The 19,877-nt window shown below is 35.5% G+C and overlaps 3 protein-coding genes and 1 non-coding gene across 5 annotated transcripts; 3 read left to right on the top strand and 1 right to left on the bottom strand.

Annotated features, from left to right (window-relative positions):
* The first annotated feature begins 4,032 nt into the window (after positions 1–4,032).
* LOC104900588 (fructokinase-like 1, chloroplastic) lies at positions 4,033–6,840 on the top strand. Its single transcript, XM_010688048.4, has 2 exons — positions 4,033–4,915; positions 5,696–6,840. The coding sequence occupies exons 1-2, from the start codon at positions 4,163–4,165 to the stop codon at positions 6,386–6,388; spliced, it is 1,446 nt and encodes a 481-aa protein (XP_010686350.2). The 5' UTR covers positions 4,033–4,162; the 3' UTR covers positions 6,389–6,840.
* A 2,678-nt stretch (positions 6,841–9,518) lies between these two features.
* Positions 9,519–9,592, top strand: TRNAI-UAU (transfer RNA isoleucine (anticodon UAU)). The gene has a single exon. It is a non-coding gene; the product is annotated as a tRNA-Ile (tRNA).
* Positions 9,593–12,790: 3,198 nt separating this feature from the next.
* LOC104900587 (protein IQ-DOMAIN 9) lies at positions 12,791–17,445 on the top strand. Of its 2 annotated transcripts, none has more exons than XM_010688046.4 (6): positions 12,791–13,095; positions 14,632–14,744; positions 15,662–15,826; positions 15,924–16,151; positions 16,701–16,814; positions 16,907–17,445. In XM_010688046.4, the coding sequence occupies exons 2-6, from the start codon at positions 14,670–14,672 to the stop codon at positions 17,258–17,260; spliced, it is 936 nt and encodes a 311-aa protein (XP_010686348.2). In that variant the 5' UTR covers positions 12,791–13,095; positions 14,632–14,669; the 3' UTR covers positions 17,261–17,445. The 2 variants fall into 2 exon arrangements, with proteins under 2 accessions (XP_010686348.2, XP_010686349.2); XM_010688047.4 differs by lacking the exon at positions 12,791–13,095 and adding an exon at positions 13,151–13,340.
* Positions 17,446–18,113: 668 nt separating this feature from the next.
* LOC104900586 (nudix hydrolase 15, mitochondrial) lies at positions 18,114–19,827 on the bottom strand. The gene is made up of 4 exons (XM_010688045.4): positions 19,464–19,827; positions 18,736–18,878; positions 18,476–18,595; positions 18,114–18,392 (listed from the first exon to the last, which is right to left on the bottom strand). Exons 1-4 carry the CDS (start codon positions 19,678–19,680, stop codon positions 18,174–18,176), a joined length of 699 nt encoding a protein of 232 aa, XP_010686347.2. The 5' UTR covers positions 19,681–19,827; the 3' UTR covers positions 18,114–18,173.
* Between the last annotated feature and the right edge of the window lie 50 nt (positions 19,828–19,877).

Here is a 19,877-nt window from a genome sequence, read left to right as displayed (position 1 = left end):
AGTTAGAGTGAAATGATAAACTATTTAGATAAATAAAACTTATTAGATAGAGATAGACTTAAATTTGTCTAACTATATGGTAAAATTAAATTGTCTATTCTAATATTATTTGTAAAAAGTTTGTGAAACTATACCATTTTAGATAAAATTATCTTTTTTTTTTTTTTTTTTTTTTTTTTTTGACAAAGGGTAAAGAAAGAAATATAGAATTAGCTCCTCCTTGCTTGTGTAGCCAGGTTATGAGCTAATTTTACTTGTGACCTATCAGTTTTGATACAAGAGACAAACATGAAGCTTTTCGCTATTCTCTTGATATCCCTAACAATGCTACTGATGTTCTTATCTGAACGTTCCTCATTTCTCAAAGCCATAATAACTTCTCTGCTATCCGAATATATAATAATCCCTGCTGTTCTCCAAGCCATGTCCGAAATTGCCTTTAGTATTGCAAATGCTTCTGCTTGCGCTGGAGATTTCGCGAAGATTTTATGAGCCGATTCTTCTGTAGAGTCCTTACTAATATTCTTCCAGGCGACCGCTGCTTGCCATTCATTTGAACCCGCTTTTTTCTTCCAAGCTCCATCCACTACTAAAGCTTGAACATTACTTGTGATTTTATCCCCTATCGTCCACTCTAGAATGCTTGGGTCCTCCTCCCATTTTCTTGATCTCTTCGGCTCTTTGCTGTGCTTTGAAATTTCCTCTTTGCTTGCTCTCTTTGCTCTCGTAGACTGTTCACTGATGATATGCATTATTCTCATCGGGTTTGTTTTTTCGCCCTTAAATATGATTTCATTCCGATGGATCCAAATTCCCCACAAAGTTGCAATAAAATCAATTTCTTCTCCTCGACAATCCTCCAATTTCCTCTTTTTGAATAAATTCAAAAAGTTTTTTATCCATTCTTGTAGTGTAAGATGATTTCCGTTTGATGCCACAATCCCCAAAGAACACCACCAAATCCTTTGCGAAACTACGCAATCCCTAAATAGGTGTTCAATGGACTCAGTTTGCTGCTGGCAGAGACAACAGGTTTTGTTGATGCCATTGATTTGCCTCTTCTCGAGGTTATCAGCAGTAGGAAGAGCCTTATTAAAAATTTTCCAGAGGAAGAACTTCCATTTAGGAAAGATATCCGACTTCCATAATCTGGTCCAAGGGTTGGAAAGCAATGTATGATCTCTTTGACCTTCATTCAGGAACCAGTACCCAGATTTTGCTGTAAAGTTCCCAGATTTCGAGTTCGTCCACCCAATCTCATCCTCTATCTCCTGATAAGGGATGTGAGTGGCTAAAATTTCTCGTGCATCCCCGGCATTGAATAAATCCCAGATGATAGATGGCTTCCATCTTTTGTTTTGGTCAATCAGATCAGAGACCCAAATGCATTGCTCTCTCGACTCATGATTTTCCGAAATTTTGGGTTTTGGGGAGATGTTTGCGTGCCATTTGTCAGTGTCGATTCTTATTGACCTTCCATTTCCTAGCTTCTTATAAAGGCCCTCCTTGAACGCTTTGGTTGCTTGAAAAAGACTGCGGAAGGCATAAGACCCATTCTTTGGCACTTCATTTTCCATGACCATCTGTATCAGATCTTTTTTATACTTGGCCGTGTAAAGCTTATGAATGAGAGAGTCCTTATTTTTGTGAATTCGCCACGCTTGGTCAAACAGCATAGATTTATTCACATGCGCTACATTTCTCAAGCTCAAACCTCCTTGGAATTTATGTTTTTCAAGGAGATCACGCTTCCTCCAATATATTGGTTTCTTGTCCATAGAAGATGACCACCAGAACTTCAGGAGTAAGGAGGTGATGTTCCTAGTAGTTTTTGCTGGGAGCAGGTAAATCGATATAATGTTGGAGGCTAGCGCAGTCAGAATTGTATTAATGAGGATAAGTTTACCAGCCTGGGAGAGGTTGCTGAATTTCCAAGAGAGGATTTTGTTGGCCGTTTTAGTAGTGATGTCATTGAACACTGAGGTGGTTCTACCGTCAACTTCCATCGGACAGCCTAAGTAGGATCCTATTTTCTCTTTATCCCTTACCCCTAGGGGCTTCCTGAGAATCTTCCTGAACTTTGGCGGAGTATTAGGGCTAAAGATGACATGAGATTTTTCAAAGTTGATCTTTTCTCCAGATTTTTCACAGAATATAGCGAGAACTTGTTTTATGGCCCAACAATTTTTTGGGTTAGCTTTGAAAAAGAACAAAGCATCATCCGCGAAGAACAAATGGGAAATTGTTGGCGCATTTCTGGCTATTTTAAGACCGATAAGCTCCTTGTTGTTTTGCATCATAGATAAGTTTCTCGAGAGTACCTCCATACAAAGGATAAAGATGTAGGAGGAAAGTGGATCCCCTTGCCTGAGACCAGCTGAGGGGCGAAAGACCTTGGTAGGTTCTCCGTTCACCAATACTGAGTAAGACACTGTAGTGATACATTGCATGATCCAATGTACCCAAACCTCTGGGAATTTCATCCTTCTCAGCATTATCTCCACGAAATCCCATTTGATTCTATCATAAGCTTTGCTCAGATCGACCTTCAGAATTCCCGCAAAACAATTTCCCTTCCTTTTCTTCCTAACCCAGTTAATAATTTCATGTGAGATGAAACAGTTGTCCGCCATTTGCCTTCCCGGGACAAACGCATTCTGGAACTCATCAACTATGCTTCCCATAATCAATTTAAGTCTGTTTGAAAGAGTTTTGGCTATGATTTTGTAGGACGAATTGCACAGACTTATAGGTCTAAAGTCTTTTGTTTCCTGTGGTCTATCCTTTTTAGGGATGAGAGTGATGAAAGTTCGATTCTGCTCCTTTAGCAAGAAACCTGATGAAAGGAAAGAATTCACGCTATTAACGACATCCTTTCCCACAATATCCCAGTTATGCTGGAAAAAAATTGGGGGAGTGCCATCAGGTCCAGGAGATTTGAGTGGTTTCGGGCTGAAGCAAGCAGCTTTAATTTCCTCGTTTGAGAAAGGTTGGCTAAGGAGATCAATATGGGTCTGGGACAAAGCAGCTACCGGCGAAAAAAAAGGGTCATCTATAAGAAGAACCTCTTCACTGCTCTTGTCACATTGATAAATTTCCTTAAACGACTCCAAGAAGAGCTCTTTGATTTGTGCATGGTTCGTTACCCAGTTTCCCAACCCATCTTTTATCGCCTTAATTTCATTTCTCGCGGATCTTCCTTTTACACTCTTGTAAAAGAAAGTTGAAGTTTTATCCCCGAACTCGTCCCACCTAGATTTTGCTCTTTGCCTCCAATAATCCGACTTTATCTCTATATCGTTCAACATATTAGACTTATTTTCGTAGTCCTTCTGAGCTTGATCAATCGAGGTGATGCCCTTTTGTTGTTTTGTTAGGTTATCATTGATGTCAACCCAATTGATGTTGTTTGCCTTCTTAAACCTGAGGCACCAACCTCTAATACTCCTAAGAGAACACTGGATCTTCCTCTGGAGAACAAAAGCAGGAGATCCTTCATGAGTTTCCCCCCAATCTTTTTTAATTAACTCACCAACTTCTGGATGATGCAAGCTCCATGCATCCAGCCTGTAAGGTCTCTTCCTTTTCCCTGTGCTTTGTTTGTACAGATGAAGAATAAGTGGGCTATGATCGGATAGTAATATAGGGAGGTTCCAAACCTCGGCGTCCGGAAATTTATCCATCCATTCTGAATTACAAAATGCTTTGTCTATTCTTTCATAGATTGCCTCTGAAACAGACCTATTATTTGTCCAAGTATAGTTCACCCCATGATAAGGAATGTCCAATAGGTGGTTCGAGAATTTCCAATCTAGAAACTGCGTTGCTCCTCTTAAAATCAAGGAACCTCCAAGTTTCTGTCTGTTGTTTTCTACCTGATTGAAATCTCCAATCAACATCCAATTGCCTTTGTTATTGTCCATTAGAGTAGTAAGATTGGACCATGTTTCCGGCCTATTATCCAAGACAGGCGACCCGTAAAAAAAAAAAAAGATAAAATTATCTGTTGGAACCTTTTTCGTAAAACCTTCTCATAGTTCACAAATGCATCTTCAGCTAGTATTGCCAAACACAATCTTTTCCTCTCCTCAGTAGCTCAGTAGCTAGTGTCTAATCCCCAAGCTAAAACACTTCCAACAATGGCATAAACCCTAAACCATCCATGGCAATTCATCTCCTTTCACCAATTCCTTCTTCTTTCTCTCTCTCCTATAAACCCTCCTCACTTTTCCCTCCCATTTCCTCAAAACTTTCAACCTCTTCCAAAATCAAAGCAACAACTCTCAACAACCCACAAAACGACATCCAAGAACCTTCAAAACGACGTGGTAGACCAAAGGGAAGCAAAAAATCTACCACTCTCTCTCCTCAAAAAACAGCTAAAATTTCAGATGGGTCATCCCAAAATACCCAATCTACAAATGGGTCGACCTTAAATTTAGATGAACTTAACAATTTCGATGATGGGATGGATTTTCCTTACTTAGAACCGCCGCTAATATGCTGTTTTGGTGCAGTTCAAAAGGAATTTTTGCCAACAGTGAGAGTTTCAGAACAGCAAATGCACCCTGATATTTACTCCGGGTGGAAAATGATGCAGTGGAATCCACCTGAATTTGGGCGGGCACCCGGTGGCCCGGCATCAAATGTGGCGATTGCGCACGTTCGATTGGGCGGGAGAGCAGCATTTATGGGAAAAGTTGGAGATGATGATTTTGGGGAGGATTTGGTTTATATGATGAATAAAGAGAAAGTGCAAACAAGGAGTGTGAAGTTTGATTCTAATGTGAAAACTGGTTGTACTTTTATGAAGATTAAGTTTAGTGATAATGGTAAGATTAAAATGGAGTTAGTTAAAGAAGCTGCTGAAGATTCTTTGGTTTCAACTGAATTGGATTTAGCTGTGCTTAAAGAGGTAAATTTTGCTTGTTTTTTTGAAAAAGTTGTTTCATACTTTCATGTGTTGGTAATTCAATGTACTGATTATGCGAGGACTTGGCATTGATGTATGTTGAAGTTTGTTGAACTTTTTAAGCAATTTATTATACAAATTGAAGTTTTTTGTGAGAAATGTGCATCATGTGGTTTAGTTCCAGTTCCTGAACATTTGACCTTGTTCATATGAATATACTTCCTCTGTTTTTTTAGATGCGCATAAGTTTTCACCAACTAACCTTGTTCGATTTGTTATTCCTTGTAAGAAATAACATAGTAAGGTGGGATCTTGTTTGATTCATTTTAATGCATATTTTCATAATATCGACTTCTTAATGTTATGCATTGGATGGCGTGAAAACAAGAAGTGTAACAACTAAAAAAAGGAACTCTTTTTATGTTTGAATCGTGGAGAATTATTGATTGCTTTCACTTTGTAAGGCTGGACTTATCAATTTTACTCTTATAATGTTATGGAACATAAATGAATACAGAATCAGGAAATAATTTTATCATACAACTATAGCAAGATATATTTCGTATTTTGCCATGTGCAAAGTGATACAGTTTATATTTAGAATGAAATTCAGATAGCTACACTGGATGAAGTATGACACATGATTTAGAAAAATTAGTTGCCTGTGTAAAAGTCAATTGTTCCAAGGAAAGATATGGCAGAATTACTTTTCTTCTTTGTTGTTAAATCTTCTCAGTTATATAATTTTGCTGATTAATTTTTGGTTATTTGATGTATCAACAGGCTAGGATCTTCCACTTCAATTCAGAAGTCTTGACATCGCCTTGTATGCACTTATCCCTATTCAAAGCTATTAAAATATCCAAATTTTTTGGAGGTCTTGTGTTTTTTGATCCGAATCTTCCATTACCCTTGTGGAAATCACGTGACGAGACAAGAGAAGTTATCAAGGAAGCTTGGGAGGAAGCCAATATCATTGAGGTAAGCAGGCAAGAGCTGGAGTTTCTTTTAGACGAAGACCATTACGAGAAGAGGAGAAATTACCGGCCTCAATACTATGCTGAAGATTATGAACAGAGTAAAAATAGGAGGGATTACTACCACTACACACGTGAAGAGATAACTCCATTGTGGCATGATGGGCTGAAGTTTCTTTTTGTCACAGATGGAACCTTTAGGATTCATTACTATACCCCTTCTTTTGACGGTGTTGTGGTTGGGACTGAAGATGTGTTAATAACCCCGTTCACATGCGATAGAACTGGATCCGGTGATGCAATTGTGGCTGGTATTATGAGAAAACTGACTAGCCACCCTGAGATGTATGAAGATCAGGATGTTTTGGAGAGGCAGCTTCGGTTTGCTATTGCTGCGGGAATTATATCACAGTGGACAATTGGCGCAGTAAGGGGCTTTCCAACTGAAAGCGCCACTCAAAATCTTAAAGAGCAAGTTTATGTTCCATCAATGTGGTAGAGATGAATATGCTTCACAACCAATACATGGTTGTAGGAAAACTGGTATCTTGAAGTTGGTTGCTAATCTGCTACCTTCACCGGATCATTCGAATGACAGTGTTGCAAACAATTTCAAGTAATCGTGAGAAGAAAAACAGAACAAAGGGTCCTTGTTCATACACGAGTGACGAGACCCTAATCTGAATCAGTGAATTAGGAGAACTGGCTTTAGCTTTCTTCTGTATCCACTCTCTTGTCAGCCTGATATTAAAAACTGTGTTCAGTCACATGGAGATTTAGATATGAATTAGAGCTAGAATGAATTCGTGCGAAAGAGAAATATATGATTGAGACTTGAGAGCTCATCCCAAATATTATTTTTCTTCTGTTTGATAATCAAATTAATTTTTCTTCTTGTTTAGATACTGATGAACATTGATAATTCATAATCTAACATATCACTTGTTTGTAGTTGGTGCCTTGGGGCCTGAGGGTGGTGTTTATCATGTAGTGTTGAGTACAAGAAGTTGATGAATCCAAATTTTGTTAAGATAGTTTTTTCACATAAAGAAGTCTGAGTTGAAGTATTGAATAATAAATGTGCTTCAATGATTGGCTTTGTGCTCAATATTAATTATAAGTTCAGAAAATAAGGGTAACACAAGAAATTTTCAAAAAATTGGATAGGCGAATTGGGTGAATTATAGAATGCAAATAAGCAATGGTTTATTTTCAAATTTGGATCCTACGAGAGCTTTTAATGAGTTTGAAACATTGTTTTTTTTTACATCGGAAATATTTACATTAACTAAGATATGAATTACAAATTAAAAATAGTTTGAAGCATTTTAGGGAGCATAGTAACCGAGGTTCTTGTTACACGCTTCGCCTAGTTCATATCAGACATGAGAATTTTTTTTTTTTTTAGTTTTAGCTTCTATTTAGGGCTTTTAATCATTGCATTCATTTAACATTTATCTCTTTTCTCCATGCTTTGTTCTTTTTAGTTTTTGGTACGACAGTATGAACTAGCTAATGATATTATACTCTAGCTTATCTATATTAGTGGTTGTGCCCTTACTTCGGTGGTTTGAACCAAATAGTTTTAACCATAATTGCCTTTAGTTGATGTAGACATGTAGAATATTGCTCTTGATTAGTAGAAGGGTCAACGAACGCATTGAGCAATAGTTATGATTGGACTTGTACGGGACCTTAGTCATTCAAACGCATGAAAGAAGTAACCATGATTATCCAACGATGGTTCTGAAAAAAAAAACGTGTAGACGCTTATATATTGGCCATGTTTGATAATTATTGAATAGTTGTTAGCTGTTAGCTGATAATTTATAGTTGATTGTCTAAGATGGTTTGACTAGCTGATTGTATTAGCTGTTTGTGTAGAGGTGTTTGGTACGTAACTTATAGCTGATTGATACATAATTGTGTAAAATGACCAATAAGGACGTGTACATATCTATTGTCTTACTTTTTATTGTTTTTTAGTGTGATTTTGAAAAACTGTAGGACATAGATGTAATTGGTCCACTCATCCCTAATTATGAGCTAAATGAAACCTCTCTTTACCAAATACTTAAATTAGAGAATTAACTAGTCAAATCCTCTAATATAAGCTCAAACCTCTAATTTTACCCTCAAAATATTAATATTCATAAAACATAAAGTAAAATGTCAATTTACTTTTTATATGGTGGAAATCGATAAATTATTTTTTTTCTTTAAAACTAAGGAAGTACTTATATTACAATATTCTTCTATATGACATCTAAAAGGGGTAGAAGACACTCTTTCAATTTTATGGTATTTCGTTTAAATTATTAAAATTTTAAATAAAGTTATACTACCTTCGATTTTTATTAGTTTACCGGTTTCTTTTGCACAAAGTTTTAGGAGAAATAATATTGTGGGATATAAAACTTAGAAGGAAAGAAAAACTTTTATTTTCTGTTAAAGTTGAATATATGTGTGATGGAAAACTAAGAGCACCATTACTCATGAGTGAAAAACTCAATCATCCCACTCTCTTTCTAACTTTCTCTCTCTAAAAAATAGCATCCCACAATCTTTCCCCACTCATCTCCTTAACCATGAACCATTTTCAATCATCCCAACTACTTTTACCTACTCAACTACTTTTTTACCCCACCCATCTAATTTTTCTCTCTCATCGCCCCATCACCATTATATAATATTTTTATTATTTACGTTTTAATAATATTAAATATTCATTACTAATTGATAAAAAAATTAATTTATAAATACATAATTAGCGTTTTTAGCATTAACTAAATTAAATGTACAAAAATATTTTTTTTTTAAGTGTAAAAGTGAGACATATTTCATATAAAATAAGCAAAATTATAGAAAATTAGTAAATAGCTAGAAAAAAAAGTTATCCAAAATATTACAAAAAGGGTCTCTAATTGTAGATCTTTGAAAAATAGAGCCATTGGTATTTTTTTTATTTTTTTTTTCGCTTTGTATTTTTTAAGATATTGTATTTTTAATATTTATAATTGTATTATTTCTCTCACCTGTCAGAATTTGACTTTCCCCAAGCCAAAACGACGTGTTTTGGCTAATTTTCAGCCAAAACGCGTCGTTTTGGCTGAGGGAAAGCCAAAAAAATCGATTTTCGTCAGATCAGGCAGTGGGTCCCACTCCCACGCCTGATCACCATTTCACTCACCCCATCCCATTTTTTTGCCCCAATCACTCCCATTCAACACATGATCTTTTTTCTAATCATGATTAAGACCCTTTTTTTCTCAATCTTCTCATGATTCTTGTTTTTCACTCATAGTTAATGATGCTCTAATAGTCTCATTCCAAAAATAAAAATAAAAAAATAGATAAATTAATAAAAAAATATCCAAAAAAAAGTACCAGTAAACTAATAAAGATGGAGATAATAATCTAATATTTCATCAAAATAACCAACTTCCATCTGGAAATTTAAAGCACTTGAGATGCAGACAATCATGAGGCTTTATTAGAGAATTGTTGTCAGATATCCCGAGTACTGTTCCCTTGTATACGTCATACAATATTGTTCCAAATTTGGGAAATCAGTAACATTAGCGCCATAATTTAGATTTATTAATTGAACTGCAGAGATATAATATCAAGGTCCCGTAGCTCAGTTGGTTAGAGCGTTGGTCTTATGAGCCGAAGGTCGCGGGTTCGAGCCCCGCCGGGACCATTTCGGGATTGTTTAATTTTTTTTTTATTTTTCTGTATTTTACCCTTGTGTTCCGACCTCGACTACTTGGCTGTTTTTAATGCATAAACACTAATTTAACATATACATAATTTAAATTTTACAATAGGTATTTATATGTCAGATTTTCCCACTATATAACAAAAAGTAAATGAAACTAATGATGCGTAGTTAGATATTGGGACATTATGAATTAAAAAAGCTAAGTTTAGGGACACTTTGTGAAATTTCGAAAAGGTTAGGATACTGGATACAACATAGAATTTGAAGAAACACAATGATATAATGAAGAAAAATTATTTCTAAAAAAAGTCCTATATATATATATGGTGTTTGTTTCCTTTTTATAATGTATAGTATTTTATAGTGCTTGCTTGCTTACTTTTTGAATTCCACATTTTTCATGATTTGCCTAGACAAACCATGCTACTATCATTTTTTTGGTTTATAAATTTTTTTTTTCTTTGTTTATTCAAAATCCAAGGGTCGAATTAGTCACACATTTTATTGTTTTTCACCAATTATTTTCTATTCTCTTTTCTAAAAAATCACTTTTTCCAACAATACTCCTTTAAGTAAACAATAACAAAAAAAATCTTGTGTCTATGTCGTTACACTATCATCTATGGTGTAACAATTCACAAAAACTACTATTTCTAAAAAGAACTCAAATGACACTAAATAAACTAACATAATGACATGAGATTTATGTCATTATTTGTACAATTCGTGTCATTATTGTCGATACTATGTTATTATACATGTTACGCAAAAATTATTAGCGTAATATGTTACACCCAAGACGCAATCAAACAAAAATACTTTACATTCTTCTTAGACTCTACTTACCGTAATTCCCGTGAAAATATAGATATACATAAAGAAATACTTCATTTATCATATAATTTATAAAAGTATAACAACCAAACAATATTCCAAGACAGATCCCCTTCCATGAAACTAAACTATGAGGATATTTATCCAAAACCCCTGTCAAATGGTTGGTCTTCTGTCATTGTGATTATGGTTTGTCGAATTTAATCAAAAGAAAATTCAAACAACTAGTTTGGTTGGTGAATGACGTTCATTAGAGAGGGAAAGACGGGTCCACGCTCATATTGCTTTGAAAATGCTAAAAAGAATTATGACTTTTTTCCAAATATTTATTGCATTTGACTTCATTCTTGCACAACTGTCTGTGTGATTTTTGAGCATTTGGAATTTTGATATATGTTGATGTTATGAGTTTGTTTATGTCATTTTCCTTTTTTCCACATTTGTTTTGAAGGTTAATTAATAAAAACTATAACAACAAATTTAAAAAAGACAATCTTTAAGAATTATAGTTTTTATCATATTTATCATACACCTGAGTTTACCATGAGCATGGTACATACAAGACTACTTTTTTTTTGCTCATTTGGAGCTATCAGTATGTTCACTGGGGCTATTAGTGTGCTTATTTGGAGGTCCCAGATGAGCAAAAAATACACCTAGGTGTATGATGAATACAAGCTTTAAGAATTAATAAAAACTATAACAAATTATTTTAAAAAGACAAACTTTAAGAATTATAGTTTTTATCATCTTTATCATACACCTGAGTTTACCATGAGCATGATGCATACAAGACTACTTTTTTTTCTCATTTGGGGCTATCAATATGTTCATTGGGGCTATCAATGTGCTTATTTGGAGGTCCCAGATGAGCAAAAAATACACCTGGGTGTTTTTTTTTTTGAAAGAGAAATTTCATTAATTGAACGCCAAACAACATCTACAATAGGTATTAAAGTAAAACAAGATACAATTAAACAAGATTAAATCAAATTCGTCTTTGAAGAAACTACAATGAACCAGATCGAACAATACAGCACAACCCCCTTGTATTTGCTGAATCAAACAACTATTGATGAGGAAGTCTATCATTCTGATATATATAGTTTGGGAAGAACATTCTTGGTCGAGTCAGGTTGATCGCATCCGAGATTCTAATACCTTCATGTTGAGTCTCGAACTTCAACCAATGAGAATAATTTCTCATACCTAAAAACAAAAGAACCATACTCACAACTCCCATAGGGGAGAAGGAGATTTCCAAAACAGAAACTAAAAACCCCATAACCTGGGTGTATGATGAATACACTCCTATAGTTTTTGTTTTACGCTATCAGGTATGCTCATTTGGGGTTATCAGAATGCTCATTTGGGAGCAAAAAATACACTCGAGTAGTGTTTTTTTTTTTTTTTTTTATTATTAGGAAATTAAGTCAGCCCAAGAGCTAACCCCTACAAGGCTACTAGCCTGTAGGAAACACCAACACATTGGCTGGTAAGGCATGAATAGCATGCAAAGGAAATACCCCAACATTGTTGGGGTAATGATCGAACCCCTGACCTCAAGGGCCAAGGGGGAGTGCTCTATCCACTTGAGCTAACTTCTATCCTTACACTCGGGTAGTGTATGATGAATGCACTCCTATAGTATTTGTTCTACGCTTTATTATTAAGACTCATTCGAGATAATAAAAATAGTTTTACATATAAAGGATGAAATAACACCCATATTTATATTTCCTCTGTATCTTCATAGTTCCACTCTGTGCTTCTTCACGTACCCCACCATGCTTCTTTGAGATCTAATATCTCTCATTGATATAAGTACAAATTATAAAATGTTGATATTTGGAATCCTTGCATTGAAATGAATCTAACAAGATTAAATTGGTTTATAAACAGTATTCAAAAGTGAAACTAGTTATTAGGCCCGGGCTATGCCCCGGGCAAGAAAAATTTCATTTATTAATATTGTACTTTGATATGATAGCACTAAATACAACTTGGTCTAGTGGTTAAAACTTTAGTACATGAACTTGAGGTCACGGGATCAAAACCCATACTATGCAATTTCTATTTTTTTTATTGTACATGGATTACATGAAGTAAAACTCGCTAGGGAGAGCGCTACGTGACACCGTTTCTGGTTTACGCACGTCTTTTAATATATTAGTATAGATGGTGCCACTAAAGGTAGGAAATTTGAAAACAAATTACAAGTACTCCAAAAGTCATTCTTCTTTCATTAACATAAATTCCCCAACAATTTGCACCCAAAATCTTTTTTTTCCCCAACAGCATCTGTAACATCAATCATCATATACATTTTTCAAGATTATTTATTGGGCAAAACTCCACACATGCAATAATTTTTGTTCCCTTCTCCAGTTTTTTTATTCTTAAAAAATCTACAAAATAAAACATTCACAGATTTCACACACCCACTGCCCTTTTTGTCTTCTCCTACCCTTGTGTTGTGACTTGTAACTCTTGTGTATATTAGCTTTGAGTATGGTTTGCTTCTCTTTTACTTCTACTTCTTTAGGACATCAGCTGAAGAAAAAGAGGGTTATTAGTCATCAACATTTCTTTGATTCCCCACCAAATTTGGGACACACCCCATCTTTCCCATAAAGTTTCTTCCTTTGGTATGTTCAACTGTTGTTCTTCATTCAGATCTTGTTTTTATCTCTCATCCTTTTGTTTTGTTCTATATTATTTGGCTTTATTTCCAATCCTTTTTGTTGGGAATGTGCCCAACTGTATCATATTGTTGTATTTTGGAGTGAAAGATCTTAACTTTGGAATTAAGTGAAGATTTTTTTGACTCAAAATTTGTATATAGTTCTGAGAATTTCCTTTTTTTGGCTTCATTTAGCAGCATAAATTGATGGTATAGAATTGTTGGTATTTTTAGGCTTTGAAATTAAATTTCCTTTCTTATGTTGCATATATTCATCTTCAGAAGCAATTTTGTGTCCTCTTTTTATATTAGTAAGTTGTGATGTGAGTGACTGATCAACTTTGAAAGGTTCTTAGGTAGTAATTTATGGTTTTCAACTTCTCATATATAAGTAGATTTGTGGGTTTTGATGTTAATATTGTAATTTTCTTTTTTTGTTGTGAATTTTTATATTGTTTCATTTGTCAAGGAAATGATTTCTTATGAAGTTTTGTGTTAGTCGACCCCAAATTATATTGGGAAGGCTTTGTTGTTATTGTTAAGAACTTTTGAATTTCTATATAGCATATGAAATCTATGTTATATAAGTCAATGGTTAAACTGACTATAATTAGAGTTTATGTTAAATGGTCCAGTAATAGCTGGTGTGACAGCAAACCTAGCAATGAGGCTCTGTGCTAGAATTGCTGTTCGAAGCCTCTTATAATCTGTAGGCCTCCCTTTGCCTTCTAAATGAACTGCTGCTCAGTGATTGCTATATTTAGATGCTATACGCCTCCGCAATCAGGAGAGCTTTTGTTGCTCAATTATGTGGCTTATATCTTTGAGCTCTTTCTCCAGTTTGTCTATTACTTCGTTAGTTCTGAAATAAGTGAAACACTTCGCTTTTGTATGTGAGAGTTTTTTGAGAGAAGTGTTTCACTTATTTAGAACGGAGGAAGTATGTTTTCTGGTTTGATTGATTGACCTTCCATATACAATCACAGGGTCATATAGAGACATGTGGAATATTGAGTATTTCCATATTTGTGACATATAGGAACCAGATGTTTGGTGTCAAGATCCTCTTTACTAAAATTATACAGGGCTGTTTTAGTTCCATCTATTTTTCAACTAATATTCTGACTCCTGAGCATTAGATGCTAGTACAATGACATGTACTCTCTCCCTATGTTGACTCTGATTCTTCGTGTGACGCCAATTGCCTTTGTCAATTTTGATGTGGGTATGGATTTTTGACACTCATTGTTGATCCAAAAAAGTAAAAAGTTCTTACAATATTCCCATCTTTTTTGGTTTGGGTGAAAACAAATTGCCATGTAATAGTTGGAAAGTACCCGTGTCTGCCTTATTTGAGCAATTCAGATCTACTACTCAATTTCTTACATTACTCTTACAATTTCAGTAACCTTTGCTGCATGAATATTTACAAATGCGGATTTGCTGATTGAAGTAGATTTAGTGACATATCTAATTAGCTTTATGTGGCAACCTTTTGCAGGCTTAAGATAGATTGAAGTAGGTTTTATTGACCTCATAATGGGTTCCGGAGATTGGTTTAAGACGATAATTACAAGAAAGAAGAAGGTGAAGCTTGACAAAAAACGATCAAAGGTTTGTATGTCGTTCTTGTTATAGAATCTGTATGTAGAATGCTGCTTATCTGCATGGGATATGATTAATATAAAATCTTTTCATTCTTGATTTGTAGTAATTTCTTCTGTACACATGCAATATGTGCATGTGTGCAATAGTATTTCTAAGCTAGCTCCTGTTGCTCAATCGCTCTCATGTATGTGTAAATGAAGTAACAAATCTTGCCGTTTCCAAATTGCATTTATAGCCTTCTGCTCACCTAAAGGTAGCATGTGTTGTGGAGATTCTACACCATACACAGTATTAAACTATGTGATCTGCTTTTCTTTGTTCTTCAAACACTTCCTGACTATTCCAGGCCTCACACTATTTCCTTTTCTGGAAACAAATAGTACCGACTAACGAGTAAAACAAGTATGTGACAGTTATATATTTCTTTTTTCTTTTTTGTTTTCTGCCCGTCGCAATCATTACTACTTATGAGTTATGATTTATGAGAGGTTAGCCTCCTTTAGCAAGACTTTTGGTACTCTTCCTTCTTGGTACTTTTTCTAAATAAGGTTGATTTCTGCCTTCAAATTGCTCCTTTCTAAATCAGATTGATATTAAACATGCAATTTAATCCTGCCAGGAAATATCTCAATATCTCGAATCATGAATCAATTTATGTTCGCTCCCTGGAGTGTTTATTGATATTGATTGTGGTTATGTTTATTTTACATTCTAAATATGTCCTCCTGTTACTGGGACTTTACAATTTGATACTACAGTTTACTATTTTTGCAAGTTTGCATGCTAGTACTGTGATAATTTGTCCTTGAAGGTAACTAATTTGTTCATAAACTTTCCACTTTAAATTAACATCATAAATCTATCACATACATTTATAGCATATCTCATGTAGTCATGTGATTAATTCTCTGCCTATCTGACAGGGATCTTCAGCTTCAGATGACCCAACTGGATCTAAAACCAAAAAAAAATCTGAAAAAGCCAATGCTAAAGGTGGTCGGGGTATCAGTAGAACTAACGGCACTCCTGTAAAAATCAGTGAAGATGTTGCTGCAACAAGGATACAGACTGCTTTCAGGGCCTATATGGTATGCAGTTGCTAAATGAGTTGAAAAGTATCCATCCTTCATGACAAGAGAGAAGTAAAGGGGACCATATCATAACATTCATCTACTTGTATTGCAGGCAAGGAAAGCTTTTCGGCGTATGAAGGGGATAATACGATTCCAGAAACTGACGCAGTTCCAGTCTGTTAAGAAGCAGTCTACAAATACATTGACTCATCTTCATTCATGGAGTATGATACAAACTCAAATTAGACATCGCCGCCAGTGTATGGTAACTGACGGTCGTCTTAAACAGAAAAAGCTAGAGAACCAAATGAAGCTTGAGGCAAAGCTCCATGACTTGGAGGTTTGTTTTGAACTCTTTTACCTGTTTAGGATAAACACATGAAGTGTACAACTGTCTTTAGTTCAGTTCATATAGTTTCTTGTGCTTTTTGATGAAATCCAATGTCAAGACTCAAGAGTATCAGATTACTAAATGATACCCTCGATTTTGAAGATCATTTAAAGGCAAAAAAAGAAAACAGAACAATTATGTAAAATGTAGACCATGCAAACAAGTTAGATTATGTATACAAGGGGAATTCTACAGGGTAACCTAATACTTTCTGTTTTACTAAATTGATTCTCATATAAGCATTCTCTAAGATAACCCTAAACTTCGAGAAATACTCTAGAAAATTATCTATGGTAACCCTGGGGAGATCTTGTTGTGATTTTGGAAAAATAGGGTTATATAGAATGTCTAAAGTATAGGGTTGCATGGATAATTTTCCTACATAGGAGGACAAGAAGCAATAAATATCATAGGGCAGGAGTATAACTTTTTCTGATCTGGCACTTCTTTGAGTTAATCAAGTGCTAGATAATTGAATAAAATCTTGAAATCTGCTAGGTGGAATGGAATGGTGGTGCTAATACAATGGACGAGATTCTAGCAAGGATACATCAAAGAGAAGAAGCAGCTGTGAAGCGGGAGCGAACCTTGGCTTATGCATTCTCTCATCAAGTATATATATATGCACACCTATATAGTTATATCTCCCATCAATTCTTTTGTGTGGAAAGATGGCTAACGTTTTCTTTGATTGCACATTGCAGTGGAGGGCAAACTCTGGTCAAAATCAAGGCTCCAATGCTTCTGAACTAGGGAAAGCTGATTGGGGATGGAGCTGGAAGGAGCGATGGATAGCTGCTCGTCCATGGGAAAGCAGAGTGCCATCTCAATCCATCAACCCTAAGAAGGGGCAGAATAAGCTTACAAGCAAGACTCAGAAAAGTAGTAACTCTACAACAACACAAAAATCGCTTCCTGCTAAATCAACAGTATTGAATGGTAAGGCACATGGAAAAGCCCGAAGATCATCCTTTCCTGGAACAGGCATAAAAGCCGAGCAAGAACCAAACATCAAAGTCCAAGAAGCAACACTGAAGAGGCGTGAATCAGTGTCTTAGATAGAAAAACTACAGATCGTGAAGCGTTCGTGTAAAATTTTCAAGGGTTCTTCGTTTGAAGGAAGCAAATCCTCACTCTTGCCGACATTTTGATTAATGTTTATGTATGTATACGAGGTGGTGTGAAAAAATTTGTATTGCCAACTGATACTGAATATATCTGTACTTGTTTTTTTTTTCTTTTTTGTTTGACCTGAAGTTTCCTTCATGTTTGTAAATGTTGAAAAGAGTACACTATTTATGATGTAAATAGACAAACATTTTTTTTGGGAGAGATTTCAAGGGATGTTGTGTAACAATGTTTCTGAGGTTTTTCCCTCTTGAGTTTAATTCTCTACACCAGTACACCAATTTCACTTGCGTTCTTTAACCAGAATAAACTAAATATGTCTACTACGTAAAATTGAAAATTACTAATTCATAACAGCAACAATTGATGATAAAAGATAGAGTTGCGATTTTGACTGTGCAGGCAGGGTCTGTAACTCAGAGGCGGCAATATGCAGAGCGAGACTCACTGACAGTGTCATGACAGGCAGGGACTGTAACCCAGAGGCGGCAATATGCAGAGCGAGACTCACTGACAGTGCCATGAATAATACCAGTATCTATTGAACGAATAGATTCCAGTTTTCTGTATGAATGATTAAATCTTTGTCTGTTTTGTAGATATTGGAATTTATCTAGCAGGTTACTATAATTGCTTAATGAGGAAGTTTAATGTTTTTTGTTTTGTTTAGTTTAGTTTAGTTCTGAGGCGAGGAAGTTCAATGCTTGATTTCATCGCAAATTAGAAGATACACCTGGTTAACTTATTAGAAGTCTATATTGAAATAATCGTAGTAGATCATATTACACATCATACTCCTGGGTGTATGAACTAAGTGTTGTGAAAAAAAGGAAAATACCGGAATTACAAATTATTACTAGTATTGCCAAGTTTATTCCAGAAATTAGGCTTCATCTCTACAAATGCAGGTGATCGCTGGTACACCAATGATGCAGTTTCTATCAAAAATCCAGCAGTCAAAGCAAAGATGACGAATTTTGTACCATCTACTTCATAATCAAAGTAATGAAGAAGATACTTTTCTCCCATCCATTCGCGCTCCGCTTCTCTTCGGTTCTCATCCTATATAAAGCAGAAAAAGAAGATTACACCATAACTCTTAAATATGTCTAAGTTAAGAAGATTATCATAAGAATGGATTGAACCTTGAGAAACATATCCAAGGGAACATCAAATATCGCCTCGACTTCAGCAGTGTTTGGGGTGGGTTGAAATGCAGTTTTGTCGAAAAGTAGGCCGAGCACTGGCACTACTACCATACCATTCTGTACATAACAAGTAAGTCATCTGGTAAGTCAAGGTGGAACTTGAAGCAAAATACCCAATTGCTAACTACATTCACTTGTAACTTGTAAGTGATGATAAAATGTAGTATAACTGAGAACATGTTAACATTGAGGAAGACCTTCATAGTGAAAGGTTGAAGAACAGAAACAACATCTACAAGTGAAGGGTCCAAACCAATCTCCTCCTTTGCTTCCCTCAACGCGGTTGCAACTTCATCTTTGTCGCCTTCCTCCATCTTTCCACCAGGAAGCGCTACTTCTCCTGTGGCAAAAATGATATACTTGACATAGTATCAAGGTATTCCAGGTTCCTTACAAACAAATTTTGTTCATAATGGGGAGTTTTAGACGAGCATGAGGGAAAATGGGAAATATATGAGGGGTGACTTGGGTTGTTTGAGAAAGATTTTATTAGTGTATGTTCTTAACTGTTAGTTCCACTCCATCAAATTTGCACAAGTTGTAATTTCCCACGCTTAAAAAGTTGTAGTTACATAGTGGACATCACAAAACTGTTCTGGTGTAATATAGTCTAATCAAAATCAAAACTGTAACCAAAATTAGGTAAAACTGATTTTTCGGCTCAATGATCGTGGTTTTGCCAAATCAGAATTAAGTTTCTTTCAATTTGATCTATAGGACCCTATCTGAAGTTGACCATACACAAAACTGAACCAAATGACTCGTCACTAAAACATAACCTAAAACGAGATCAAGCAGACGAATTATTTGCCACCTACATACTTGACATATATACACCTCGAGGCTAAAGGAGAGAGTTTTAAAAACAAGGAATTCTCAAACCAACAGTGAAATCAGTTCAGGCTATTAGAGAGGAGTGACTAACCAGAGTGAGACGAGAGAGTGGAGGCACGCTGAGTAAGAATGACGCGTAGTTCACCATCGTTTCCTTGAAAGATGCAGACCAGAACTGCAGCTCTTCTTTCACTCCTTGATCTTGGTTGGTTGTCACGACTTCCTACGTTGACAGCCTGACGGAGGCGGAGCTGTTGAGCTAAGTCTGATAATGGCTTCAATCCGTCAGCTTCACCTTTGGCATCCATTTCAGATCAGATGTAACACTTGCAGGTTAGCAGATCTCTAGCAACTCACCTAATCCAACAAGCTCCCACCAACCAACTTTATTATCAACCGTACAACATCAGTGTAGCCCAAATCGGAATCTTGTGTACTGCATTGAATACGACGTCCACTAATTATGCATCAACAATACTGTACCACCTTGATCTAATTTATTAAT

This window comes from Beta vulgaris, chromosome 8, assembly GCF_026745355.1.
Source record: "Beta vulgaris subsp. vulgaris cultivar EL10 chromosome 8, EL10.2, whole genome shotgun sequence".
NCBI classification, from domain to species: Eukaryota; Viridiplantae; Streptophyta; class Magnoliopsida; order Caryophyllales; family Amaranthaceae; genus Beta; species Beta vulgaris.
The sequence above is the reverse complement of the archived record's forward strand: the minus strand, read 5'-3'. Positions and strand labels throughout refer to the sequence as shown.